The sequence below is a fragment of the Brachionichthys hirsutus genome, chromosome 14 (genome assembly GCF_040956055.1).
Source record: "Brachionichthys hirsutus isolate HB-005 chromosome 14, CSIRO-AGI_Bhir_v1, whole genome shotgun sequence".
Lineage (NCBI taxonomy): Eukaryota > Metazoa > Chordata > Actinopteri > Lophiiformes > Brachionichthyidae > Brachionichthys > Brachionichthys hirsutus.
Window position 1 is genome coordinate 5837817 of NC_090910.1, and position 13039 is coordinate 5850855.

Here is a 13039-nt window from a genome sequence, read left to right on the forward strand (position 1 = left end):
CAATTAGCGGTTTTTTCCTGTTCCCACACCTTGAAAACCACAAGATATATTACAGATGGAGGATATCGACAGAAAAATACAATCAAGACGATCAATAGTTTGTTGTTATAAATTCAACACATTTTGATCATCATTCAATATTAAAGCAGTTTAATCCAACAATAAAGTCATTTTAAACATTGTATGTTTTATTTGTGCCTCTCCCTAAGAGGTTATATTTTCACCTGCGTTTGGATTGTTTGTTTGTCTGTCTGTCTGTTTGTCTGTTACAAAGATAACTCAAAATGTTCTGGACAGATATTGATGAAATGTTGAAATGTTCGGAATCTTACCAGGAACAATTGATTACATTTTGGTGATGATCCAGAAGAGATCCTGGATTCTGAGTCACTTTGACATTTTTATTAACATTGCAGCCAATGGAGCTTAAATATTTGTTCCTTGATATCTCTGTTGATTATTGTCCGATGTCTAAGGAATTTGACGCAGTCATGTAGAGTGGGGATCTCTATCTCATTGCCGAATTTCATCTGGATCGGTTTCAGAATGAGGTAATTGAAATCCCCAATTACAGATTAAAAATTCAGTTGAAAATACACATCAAGTCCGATTCACTTTTTACTTATTTATTTACTAACAAACAAAAATGCATTGATATACATACCAGGTATATCTATGGAGGTTTCATCCTCATCCAGCAGTGCTGTCATTCTCTCATACAGCCTGTTTTCATCAGCGTTCAATACTGCTAGAAGCCAAAACAATTGTACAATGAGTACAACTCTGAGAGGTGCTGGAAAATTACATACATTTGTGTCCTTCACAACTACTTTCCACTTATGAGACGAGTCAATCTAAACCATATCTCAACATGCAAAACTGAAACATTAACCGTGACTGGAGAGGGGTGGAAATCACGTCTTACGCAGAGGGGAATGAAATAGGAACGGCAATGTGCCAGTTAGCCGGCCTGTCATCCAGTGATGAGATTTGATTTGGTGAATCCTTTGATATTACACGACAGTGATATCCAAAAGATACAGGTGAAATGGCTTCTCCATTAATAGCCATGTTTCATTATAACATGCATATTACTTGGTTCCCAAGAGCTCGCTTTTAATAGGTCTACTTTAGGACGGAGCCGAAAACTATTGATATGGCTCTGCTTGTGTCATTTGGCAGGGAAAGAAAAAGCCATGATGAAATGAAAGCTGACCAATGATACGTGACCTTCATCCATGACAGCGAGCTGGCAAGCCAATCTAGTCGTGCCGTCGCTTGGTGTATTTACATAGACTATCATGGCGCCGCGAATGGCGGCATGTTACCAGTGATCTCTCTCACCTCGCTTTAATGAACCGAGGAGAACTATTATGACAGAGAATGGCATACTTAATTCCAGCTCATCTTCAGCGCTGACCCCAGCCATCCTGCAACGCCTTGGGTCTGTCTGCTCCGGCGACAATGGGTCAAAGTAATTTTGGGCACATTTATTTCCTGTGGAAAGTGCAAGGGGTAAGAGAATGAGAGAAAGAGGGGTGGGAGTTGGTGGTGGTGGGGGGGGGGGGGGGGGGGGGGGTTGGGGAAATGGAAGAAGGGAGTTGTACAGGTTCAGGTTAGTGGTTATTAGAAGCACATGAAGCGAAATGTTAATTTTGAAACCCACACTGTCTAAGGGCAGGGGCAGCCACTGCTGCCAGATAAGGTAGAGCCAAGATGAGACAGGAGTACAGAGGCAGAAAGAGAAGTGGGAAAGAGCCTGCCGGTTTTCATCGCTGCACCTCTCCATGGCCTGCCATGCTCTGGGGCCTAATTAGCATGCCGCAAAAGGTCACGGCAGGCAATCTCTTAAATACGACTGCCATATGTTTGCCGTGTTCAAAAGGAACTAATGAGAAAGTCTACAAGCTCAAAAGTACCTGGAATTTCAAAGACAATACCTTCTAAATACTTCGGGGTCAGCGGCCTAGAGAACCGGGCAAGTTTGGAGGAGCAGATCCAAAGGAAAATAACCCGAGCCCATGTCTCATTGACTTCTTATTAGCAATCACTGACCTGTGGGTATCAAGTCTGCTCCACAGAGTTTATGGGAATCTGATGGCTCCAGGGTCTTTCTATTAAGGGTACACCCACCAAGCAGCTTCCTTAACCCCAAATCATTCTCATTACAGGCCTTGAATATTTCTCTCCTATCTAAATGGCTTTACTTGTATTTCACAGCTTGTGGGGCAAAATAATGCATGGCGCATTAAATCATGTTATATATTCCACATAAGGATCAGCTTTACAGGAGCCTCAGTGTATCAGCACATGGCTGCATACAAATTCCAGTATATGAGCTCCACTGGCTGACCAGGAAACAACACTCAGACTGAAATACTTATAGGAGCAGATTCTTCAACAATGCCATAAGCTGAATGTGACTCCATGTGTGAAGTTCAATGAGTCATTAATATACTTCAAACAATTTCTTTGCAAGTAGCTCTGAGGTTATGAAATGCTTTTTTTTTTTTTGCTGGTGGTAGCTTCATGAATATCCTTTGAATCACGTTAGCAATTTACTTAAATAGTCTGACTGTAAACTTGTCTATCTCTATAATAGAATAAAAAGCAGAGAAAGTTGGCGGCAAACACGGTTATCTTTCCATCCAAAGGTTGCATAAGCTTGTAAGAAATGTCTGGAGACTTGGTCTAATAATGTATTCTAAAAAAAATTACTGTTTTGTATTTTACGTTTCATGAACAATTTATATTTTACAGCTGAGCCATATAAAAATGACTGATAACAAACCAATGCTACACTGAAAAGCCATCTCAGGCAAGCATTAACAATCTTTTTACATAATTGCTCTTTTCTTTTTAAGGGTTTTAGGCAGATATTTAAAATGCCCAAATTCAAGTGGATAAAAATCTCTTTGGCTGCAAACCAAACCACAAAAAAAAAAAAACATTATTACAGCTATTTTTTATACTTTCAAAATAAGTAGATGACTATGAAATATCTGACAGTTCAACAAAACATTTGGTTCATTTCCCTAATTCCTCCCAGTTATCAATAGTTAGTGAAATGTTATCATCCGTCTACAGATGGAATGAATCCTTTGTGCCACCCTTGGATCTCAGACATGTTGAAATAAACACTCTATGTCCTCATTGCTTTGAAAATAAATGTGATTTAGGTCCAATAAATAAATTAGAACCTAAACAAAGGAGACACAAATTTCACAGAATTTTGTTTGACCACTGGAATTCACCTAAGAATGACAATTATCTTCCATGGATTTAGGATTACAGCTTTTATATCTCATTGATCTAACATTCTTGGCCTGGTATTTTTTTTGGGGTCCAATATACTGGCAGTTCAAAGTCTAATCTTACCTCTTATACATGAAACATCATGACAATAATGGATAATTTTTACTATCCACACACAGCAGAAGCAAAATAAACAACATTAAATCAAGAATCTAACATGTGACTCATCCTTGAGAAAACTGGCACACTCGCAACCTTGAACACATCCTAATTTACCATCCCATTCCTCAAGAGTTCTCCCTGACATACTGAATTATAACTGGGCATGTTTGTATTGCCTGATTGGCCTTGAGCCGTGTTTTGGGGGCGTTGTGAGAACACCACACAGACAGCCGATCGGCTTGGTAGCATAGTAGCGTATGTAAATGCACTCTCCTATGACTCCAGCCCACCACAAGGCATGTAGCTGAGAGTGGGAGTCAAGGCTGATTGTGTCGAGGGTACTTCTAGATAGAGATGGAACACCCACTACTGTATTCAAGTCATATGAGGGTTGCTTGTTAGGACAGGCTTGATTTGGAATGCAGGGACCGAGGGCCCACTGAAGAGAGAGAGAGAGAGCGATAGATATAGAGAGAGAGAGAGAGAGAGAGCGAGGTTAGTTCAGGAACACGTCCTCTGTCAATAAATTTGAGGCTAATGAAAAATGAAGCGTCACCTCGTTCTTTGGCGGGGGCTTGAAGCTCCATTTTTTGGGGGTGAACTGCAAGGGTGCTATCTGGCCTGTCACCTTGAATTTCTGTCCCTGGCCGAACCGAAGGAACAGAAAGCTGGGCTCTTTTTCCACAATTAAACGCTGGATTTGCTGTGCCTACCAGAGTCGCTCTGTCCTCTCTCCCTGGCAAAATAAAAAGTACAATCAAAAATAAAAACGCAGACACGGGCATGAAGAAATAATACAAAAGTTTGGTCAAAGTGGCACATGAAAAACAAGCATGTTTGATGACAACAAATTTAAAATGATTTTCTAGCTTTGATTGCTCCCCAGAATGTTGAGGCGCATCCTCCTCGAGTGACACAAAAACACAATTAGGTTAGAATTAAATCAGAATCTTCCAAAGGAGGAGGAAAAAAAAGAAGAAATGATTAAAATAATTACAAATTGCACCCTGACAAGCAAGAGCAAAATTTAGCCCAAAGCCATTTGTCTGTAATTAGTTAATTAATCCTTACACAAATTATGAGCAATAACTCATCAAGCAGGACTCACCCATCAGAAATTCAGCCGACTTGGATTTCTTCTGCTTAGGTTGCTGCAGAGCCTTCTGCTGTAACTTCTGGAGGGAAATTGTTAAATGAATAAATTAGCTGCAGAATGAAGATCATCATTTATGATCCGCAACTAACGCAGTATTTTAAATATGGGACGACACTAAAATGTCATTTAATTTACATCGCCGCTAAAGGGGTCAAGCACTAATTGAACAACAGGAGTGGAAAAGAATTTAATCATAAATAGATAAGAAAAGTTGACATGAATGGGTAATGAAGGTCACATTAAAATACTTCCGCCTTGTCTCTAAACTGAATGAGCAACAACACTGTCTCCTGGAAAATTATGCATTTTTTTTTACACGGGCTACATGAGAATACACAGACGTGGTGTGCAAATGAGTATGGAAATGCAGGCACACTACTCATTACTTCCATTCACATGATCTCAACCTAAAAAAAAGCTGCAAAAGAGAAAAAAGAATAACCTTAAATAGCTCTACAGAAGGTCCCCTCTAATTTGTGTTTGCCTGCAGAATAATGGATGGTCTATCTATCTATCTATCTATCTGTCTGTGCTTGGTCACAACTTTTTTTCCTTCTGGTTTTGTAGGTGGTCTCCGTGGAATGGAAAAGAGAGAGAGGAATAAATGAAGGAAAGTGAGTATGGTTTCCTTTGAAATCAAGAGTATGTGGAAGAAGCCGTCGTCCCACATTTCTCTCATTTCTGTGGACAAGCAGAACAATAAGAAAACGGAGGTAAAAGGCATGAGCAGTTGTTTAAGTTATGGATATGTTTACATAAGAATGCGCCATAGAAGATCTGCGTTGCTCAAAGCACACGGAGCTTTTGAAGCATCATTTTATGCAGATTTCAATGATGAACTGTGTTCATGCCCGTGAACAGCATGTATTTGTATACAATATTTCATTTCAAAGGCAACATCAAGGGGCATGGGGGTGGGAGTGAGGATGGAGTGGGGGGGGGGGGGGGTATTTCAACTCTAAATGACAGCGCAATTAAACTATAGAAGGACTACTTCCAGACCAATCCAGTAAGAAGAGTTTTTGTAAATCTGTTTTTACATTCAACAAGCCCTACAGCAAGCCATTCATTTATACCACTGAGATTAATGCTTATCTAATTGTAACTTATTTAAAAACCATTTTCTTTTCGACTGGGTACCAATCAGTTTTGCAGAGTTTCATACGCTGTGGATTAGAATCTGGCAAATTCGACACTAGTGATGATTGTCTCTTCATATTTTCTTGTATTCCCTTATTTTCTTTTCGTTTCACCTTTCGGTGAGACAAATATTGTTTGGGTGCAGATGCAAATTGAGAAACTCACCTGGAACAATTATGGGAAAATTAATCAGGTAATTTTACACATGTAATGATTGCACACCCTTTCCTTTGCCAGTTTAGCGAATGTGTTACGAACTAAAGCATCCATTTTACATGAGCATTCATTATATGGTATTAAAATGTTGAGCTTTATTGGAGCCTCACAGCCAATTCTGAAAAGCTTTAAGTAAATAAATGAAACATAATTCAACTTTACAGTAACTCATTTAATTTTATTTAATACTTTAGTGCCGTACAGTTATCGACACATTGCTTCATGTGAATGTTATTGTTGGAATTATATTTATGTAATAATTCCTTGCTTTAGTAATTAATCATCATATTAGAATAATGAAGGAGAATAACGCCATTTATCTCACAAATTACTGCCTCCGCCCTCGGGGCTAAAGGCACTTTGGAGATATGAGCAAATATCAAAGGAGAAATCTCATTAAGTTTTATCTCAAGCTACACAAATACATTTTGTTTATCACCCTAATTACCACACAGCATCATTTAGAATGTCACAATTGACTCTGAAATGTAACACCAGTCGTAACATTTCAAGAATACTTAAGATAGAAGTTTATTCTGTCCTTTTATTCTTTCCCTTATGTGTTTTTCATTGCAGCTCCTTGTTAGTTCTCCTCTGGGCACAGTTATGTTTTGCAACATCCATATTTCTCATGATGCAAAGCTAATTAGCTCCATGTCCTGCAAATATCAATAAGTCCTTTGATTACTGTGACTGTATTTTATGCTCACCTTAAGTTCGGTTACAGAGCAAAAATCACACAAGCCCACAAGGGGAATCACACAGAAGGAGTACAGTACATACCCTCTAGGCCTAAAGCTTTGGGTCATTGTCACTAAAAATCGAATCCACACGGCACCATGTGAGCCACTCCGTCTGGAGAGCTAAGAAAAATGCCTCGTTCTCATATCGCTCTCCAGACCCGACTGACAATGACAGCATGTTCCTTGCATTACAAGGACTGTTGTTAAGTGCCATAACCTGATGGAGCATACAGATGTTGCATTTCTAATACAATAAACCGCAATTCAATCCTTGGGGTGGGGAGGTCCTTCGAGTTCAAGGTGTATGTATGGATGTTCAATGCTAGTTCATTTAGAACTGTGTGAGTTCAGGCTGTTGTCATCTGGAGGCATCTCTACGTGCCCCCTTCAGCCGTCAAACATTTCTCCAAGCAGCAGCAACAACAGCAACAAAAATAAAGATCCCTTATTTCGCAGCAAACATGACAAATCCTTTTTAAGTGGTGACAAAAAAACAAACATAAATTTCTTTCTTTCTTTAAATGTGATTGTTGTCAAAAGGAATTGAGCACAACAATGCCTTGTTCAGTTCTTGTTGCATTCAAAGGCATAGCTAGAAGGGTTTGGGGAAGACCGCTCGCTGCCAGGGGCTGGTGGGCACAGACCAGCTAGAAAGTGAATTTTGCATACTGTACGGATCATCGCCCAGTTCGGCCCAGTCACATTGAATCTGCCATCAACCAATTGTGCTTCATGAAACCGTCAACCCTCATTTACGTCTGCCTGTTTTCTTCCCCGTGCAGCTGTAAACAAGGCCCCGGCTCTGAGCTGTCTTCCTCCGTCCCTGCGCGCTTTGCTAGCCAGACAGCAAAAACCTCCGCTTCACAGAAATACTTAAAGCTAGCGTTTCTAGACAAGCACCCTGCGTGCTGAAATATCGAAGTCGAGAACCAGAGTGTTTCTGAAAACGAGCTTTAAGCATATCCCTGCATGTCATTTTTCTCTTCCCTGAGTTGGTGCTTAGAGATCATATAGAATTTTGTGACAGTTTTCAGGTCATTCTGCCACTGGGCTTATAGAGCGATCAAAATTTGAACGTAAATGACAGTAAAATAAAAACAGAGGGCGAGAGAGAGAGAGATTAAATTGAATGTGACTTCAAATTCTTAAACTGGAAAAAAAAAATGTACCCATAGAATTTGAAAACGTCGTTTATAGAGCAGCCTCACATATGCATGGTAATTGTGGCCCACCAAACAGTTTCTTATTAAACAACAACCCCGTCAGTTGGTGTAGACAGAAAACGTAATTAGCATTCAAGCTTAATTAATCTATGCTGGCCCCCTTAAAGTGAATTAGTCAATTATTTATGCATGTGTGCTCCTTTGATGCTAACAGATTACGTATGTTACTGGAAAAAACCTTGAAAATGACTTTGAAAAGTTTCCAGCCGACAATCTCGCTACAAGCTTCCGCACTGACTTTGGAATTTCAAAGAGGACCATGTACATGTGAATGGTAATAGGAGGAATAAATCTTCTTAGACGAAATTGACATACTTCTATAAACTGCCAAAATCACCAAGTCATATATTTCAGTGCCAGTGAAGAAAAGGCTGCAAATCATTGTCTGAAATCCAGAGTAAAATACAAAATAAATCGAGCAAATATGTACTTTTTTGTGTGCCCTAATCCGTGGAATGGAAATCTAACACAGGTCGGATCAAGGTCTTTCCCCGGATCATGGGAACTCCTAGGGATTTTCAAGAGCCTTTTTGTTTTTACCCTTGAGAACCAGGCACTGGCCTCTGCACCCCTCAATCCCCCCATTGAGGACCCAGAGGCTGTGCGGAGGAATGCTAAATGTCAATGGTCAGACTGTACCAGCACCTTCGGAGCGAGAGAGAGAGAGAGGTACAGGGCCTGACCTCCTTGTGTTCGGCTGCACTGCTACGAGGAGCCAGAGGTGAAACTCTACTCACATTGCTGAAGGTGTCCATCCCCACAAACTGCAAGATATCGTCTCTCGCTGACCTTGATCTCTGAACAATGTCAGGGCCTGCAAAACATAATGTGTGAAGATATGGTGAGAAACATGTCAAAACAAATAACCTACATTTCCAGATATATGAACCAAACATTAAGGGAATTTCTTACTGACCTCAAACTTTTAAACTGCCGATATTTAAAATGTTGTTGGTAACATTAAAGCTCTTTTGATGGCAGCACAAAATCTGTGTTGCACCATCTCCTTCCTCTCTCTCCTCTCCTGCCCGTGTGTTTAAAACCATTATCTATGCGATGCATCTTTGAAAACAAAGGACAATAAACACCATTTATTTCACAGATAACAAACGATAATGCTGATAATTCAAATGGTTTATTCATTTGCATCTGATACAATATCACTTGGTATTTTTATCATCTCTTCCTATGGTAATTCACATGGCTTGCACAAGTTTCTGCTGAAATAGCAAAACAAACCCCAGGCAAAATGTGAAAGATTATCCCATACCATGCGAGCTAGGATGAAATGCTATACTTTTTCACACTGAACACTGCTCCACTGGGTGTGATTGAAAAACATGTAAAGCTATTGAATCTGTGGTTTGTATATGTGAGGGAAAATGAGTGTTGTAACAAGTGGGCCAGTGTTTTTGTAATTGTTTCAAATTACACTCGGCGCAATAACTCAGTGAAAGCAGAGCCGGTGTGCGGTCCGTACGCATTAACTAGGCAAAGACCACAGGATATCCATGCAACTTATCACCCCCACCACCACTATATATATATATATATATTGGGTAAACAGCCATGCAAGCTAAAACACTTTCACGACAGTGTATTTCCAGCTGGGTCTATTTGTGCTTATCGCCCACTAAAAAAAAATTATAGATAAAGAGGTACTTTGCAGCATTTCCTTAACACATGTCTTGTATTGAATTAAAGACACCCTAACATTCTTGTTTTTAATTTGCTCAACATTTTTTTTTAAAGATTACTAATGGAGCGCTACATGTGCATTTGTGCGTGCGTGTGAGTCTCTGCATGTTTTATACGGGCTGTAAAATTGGGATGTCGAGAAAGAAAAAAAAAACAAGTGCATAAGTTGTTAAAACTGCATGCCTCCTGCCAAATACTGGCTCCCCGTCCAATGAGATTGCCAACACCATTGTTAACTACATAAATGACTGGCTCGCTCTTTTGCTTGAGGTTCAGGCTTTTTGTCAAAAGTCATATGCGAATGCAGAAAGTGCAACAAAACCCAACAATCTAATGTATTGCTGGACTTTAAATAGTGTCTGTTCAGAGAGATAGTCATGTTTGAGTTCAGCGCCGTGTTAAAGTACCTAATGTGCTCGCTGAACCCGTGGAAACACACACTCACCCCCCTCACACACACAGCATCACACCAGCGTGCAGCTAAATTGACAATGTGTTTGTTTGTTCTGACCCACACACCATGGCAGTGTTTCCTGCTTTAATCACAGCAACATGCCCGGAATAAGAATCTCTGGTCAGAGTTTAACAGAAAGGCGAAACCGCTGTCAGTTGATTGTTGCTTTGAATTTTAGAGCCGAAATATTTCAACTCACTTACAGATTTATTTATTTATTTTTATAGGGCATCATTTCCATTAAAAATACAGACTTGAAGTTATTTCTTTATCATTGTTTAAAATCATTCTGTCAGGAACCCAGACAGAGCTTCCTGCTCCATTCTCGCTACACTGCCTGCCACGCCCGTCATCAGCTCATCCACATCACCTGTGCTGCTCTGGACACCTGCTGCTCATCTCCTCATCAGCCCCACTGCATTTATATTCTGCGCTCTGCCAGATCGTCAGTGACGTGTGTCGACTCTCCAGCACTCTAATCCAGATTCCTAGTCATGTGTGTATTAAACTTTGTACGGTTTGCATAAATCAAACACACACACACGCACACTCTACATCTCTCTCCTCCACTAACAATGAACATTCTTGTCATGTTGTCCACTGAGCTCGACCATCCTGGACGCTCAAATGAGAGTGTGCACAAAAAGGGCAGACTGCAAATATTGCAAAGTATTCATATTTACTCTACATGCACTCAGGCATGGATCAACAGTCAGGTGAAAAAGTCTGGCTGTATTAGAGAAAATGTATTAAAATACGCTCCATTTCCGCAAAATAAGTTGCTTATGAAGTAAATTACATCACAAATAACTGTCCGCTGGTGACTGAACTCTGGCTCTATTTGATTTTACTTGATTATAAACATATATTAGCAGTTGTATACATGCAAATGTATATATTTTTGTTTAGGATTAAATGGTGTTTTACCTTGCAAAGCTGAACTTCTTCCCCGTCATGGTCAGCTACACTGGTCGCCCGGGTGATGATGACGCAATCCCCTAACACACGTCCACATGGTGTCAGATAGCCTCCTCATATTCACTTTCACCCACAAGAGAAAGTCCTGATTAAATTATTCACCTTTTTAAATATATAAATCATGTCCGCTAAATACTGGAACTTGTGAATGAAAAGTTAACCACAGGGAAATCCAGCAGTAGAATGGAGTGTAACTGTGTGTGAATTCAGAGGAGAATCCTTAAACTGTTTAATGTATGTCATTACCAAAACTGTAACTGTTGAGTTGTGCCAAGTTTAAATTTCATCTGTGTGCACCAGATGGCATCACTGTTTGTGTCTCAAACAATGATTTATTATTAATGGAGAGTGTGGCATGGCGCTCCTCCTTAATGTTTCACCAAAGCCAGAGATGCTTAATCACCTTCTGTGGCGATTACAACGAACTCCCCAAAACGGAAGGTAAATTGCACGCACTGCTTTCCAAACAAACCATCATGTGCTTGACAAGTCACCCAAAAGACACCCAAATGTCCCCCTCGTGGATTATTTAAAGGGAGCTGCAATCAAATTCATTGCTCAGCCAAAGAAAACCCAGTAAACGCCACACCTGTTGTGAAGAACAGGTCCAAAACAGCCAGGCGTATTGTCACTAGGATGTCGTGTTTGTGCCGGCATTTAACTGTCTGTCTGTTAGCAACATAACTCAAAAAAAGGATCTTGATAACATTTTCAGGGACAGATTATTACATTTCGGTGATGATCCAGAAGAGATCCTGGATCCTGGATCAGTTTGAAATTGTCATTAACATTGCAGTCAATGGAGCTTCAAAATGTGTTCCTCAATATCTCAATTGATTATTAACCAAGGTTTATGGAATTTGACAGTCATGTAGGGTGGGGGCCTCTATGATAGCAATGAACACATTTTAATAAAATAAATGTCAGCCAATAATTGTTGGTGTAAATTACAATATAGGAGGACTGAGGTGCTCGGCGGAGGTCTGCGCTCTCCGACTGCTTTTCTCGTTTGAAACTATGAACTCCATTCAAGTGACCCATATTTATGTTTGTCCTCCCACACCACTCACACCAGTCAGAGGTTGACATGGGCTAACAAGCCTTCATTAATGCACCTTGGGACCGATGTGGTGCGTGAATGCAATGTGCACCTTTACAGCGAACAACGGGGATATTTTGTTCAATAAGCGAGTTAAATGGGAACTAAATATGATGCCCACTGGTTTAAACCCCCACATTACCTGGCTAAGCTGTCATTGATCGTTTATGTGATTAAATATAGACTTGAATCTCCATCTTATCCAATTAATTCTATGTGCAGGCATGAGAGTGGCTAATGATGTTATCTTACCTAATTAACCTGTATAGGGATTCAACTCCAGGACAGGGATTGTTCATCCTTCATCCAAGTGTTCATTATTATCATTACAATCATTATCATAAAGGGGCTAACTTATGATGTTGGCTATTCCATCACCATTAATCTAGATTGAGCCTGTCTTTTTTTTTTTCGGGAAGTGTGTGTGCGTGTGTGTGTGTGTGTGTGTGGTGGGGGGGGGGGGGGGGGGGGTTCCTTTGGGGTCATTTATAATTATCACTAAAATAAATTCTAGCAAACTGAATAAATCGGTTGTGGTCGCATGACTAAAATCCCATGAGAGCAGATCACACAATGTGACGTGAGTCCTTATAACAGAGGACACCTCTGATTTAACAGTGTTTAAGGTCCTTCATCCTCCTCGCCGTGAAACTCCTTTCTGTTTTGTCAGCTTTCACATTGAGCATTGGCTTCAACCTATTAACACCGCAGACGTGGACGAGATCAATAGCTCTCGTTGGGCCATGTGTCATTAGTTAATCGGATATTGATGAGGGTATTGACACCCGCGTAATTAATCTCAGGCCCAGTGCTGGCTTTCATACGTTTCCTTAATTATGCTCTTTGTCTTAGTCCTTCACACATTCAGCCGGCTGATAAAGAGTAAAAGTTAGCTGACAAGTCTCAATCGCACAA

General features: G+C 40.2%; 1 protein-coding gene across 1 annotated transcript in view; it reads right to left on the reverse strand.

The window, feature by feature from the left end:
• The window catches only part of ofcc1 (orofacial cleft 1 candidate 1), a 69351-nt gene extending 60701 nt beyond the window's left edge, over window positions 1-8650 (reverse strand). Inside the window, exons 1-5 of the mRNA XM_068748221.1 lie at window positions 8579-8650; window positions 4522-4592; window positions 3974-4149; window positions 1393-1497; window positions 665-748 (exon numbers count right to left, since the gene is read on the reverse strand). Of these exons, the coding sequence (XP_068604322.1) occupies window positions 665-748; window positions 1393-1497; window positions 3974-4149; window positions 4522-4592; window positions 8579-8650 (508 nt within the window). The remainder of the gene's footprint in view (window positions 1-664; window positions 749-1392; window positions 1498-3973; window positions 4150-4521; window positions 4593-8578) is intronic.
• Window positions 8651-13039: the final 4389 nt, after the last annotated feature.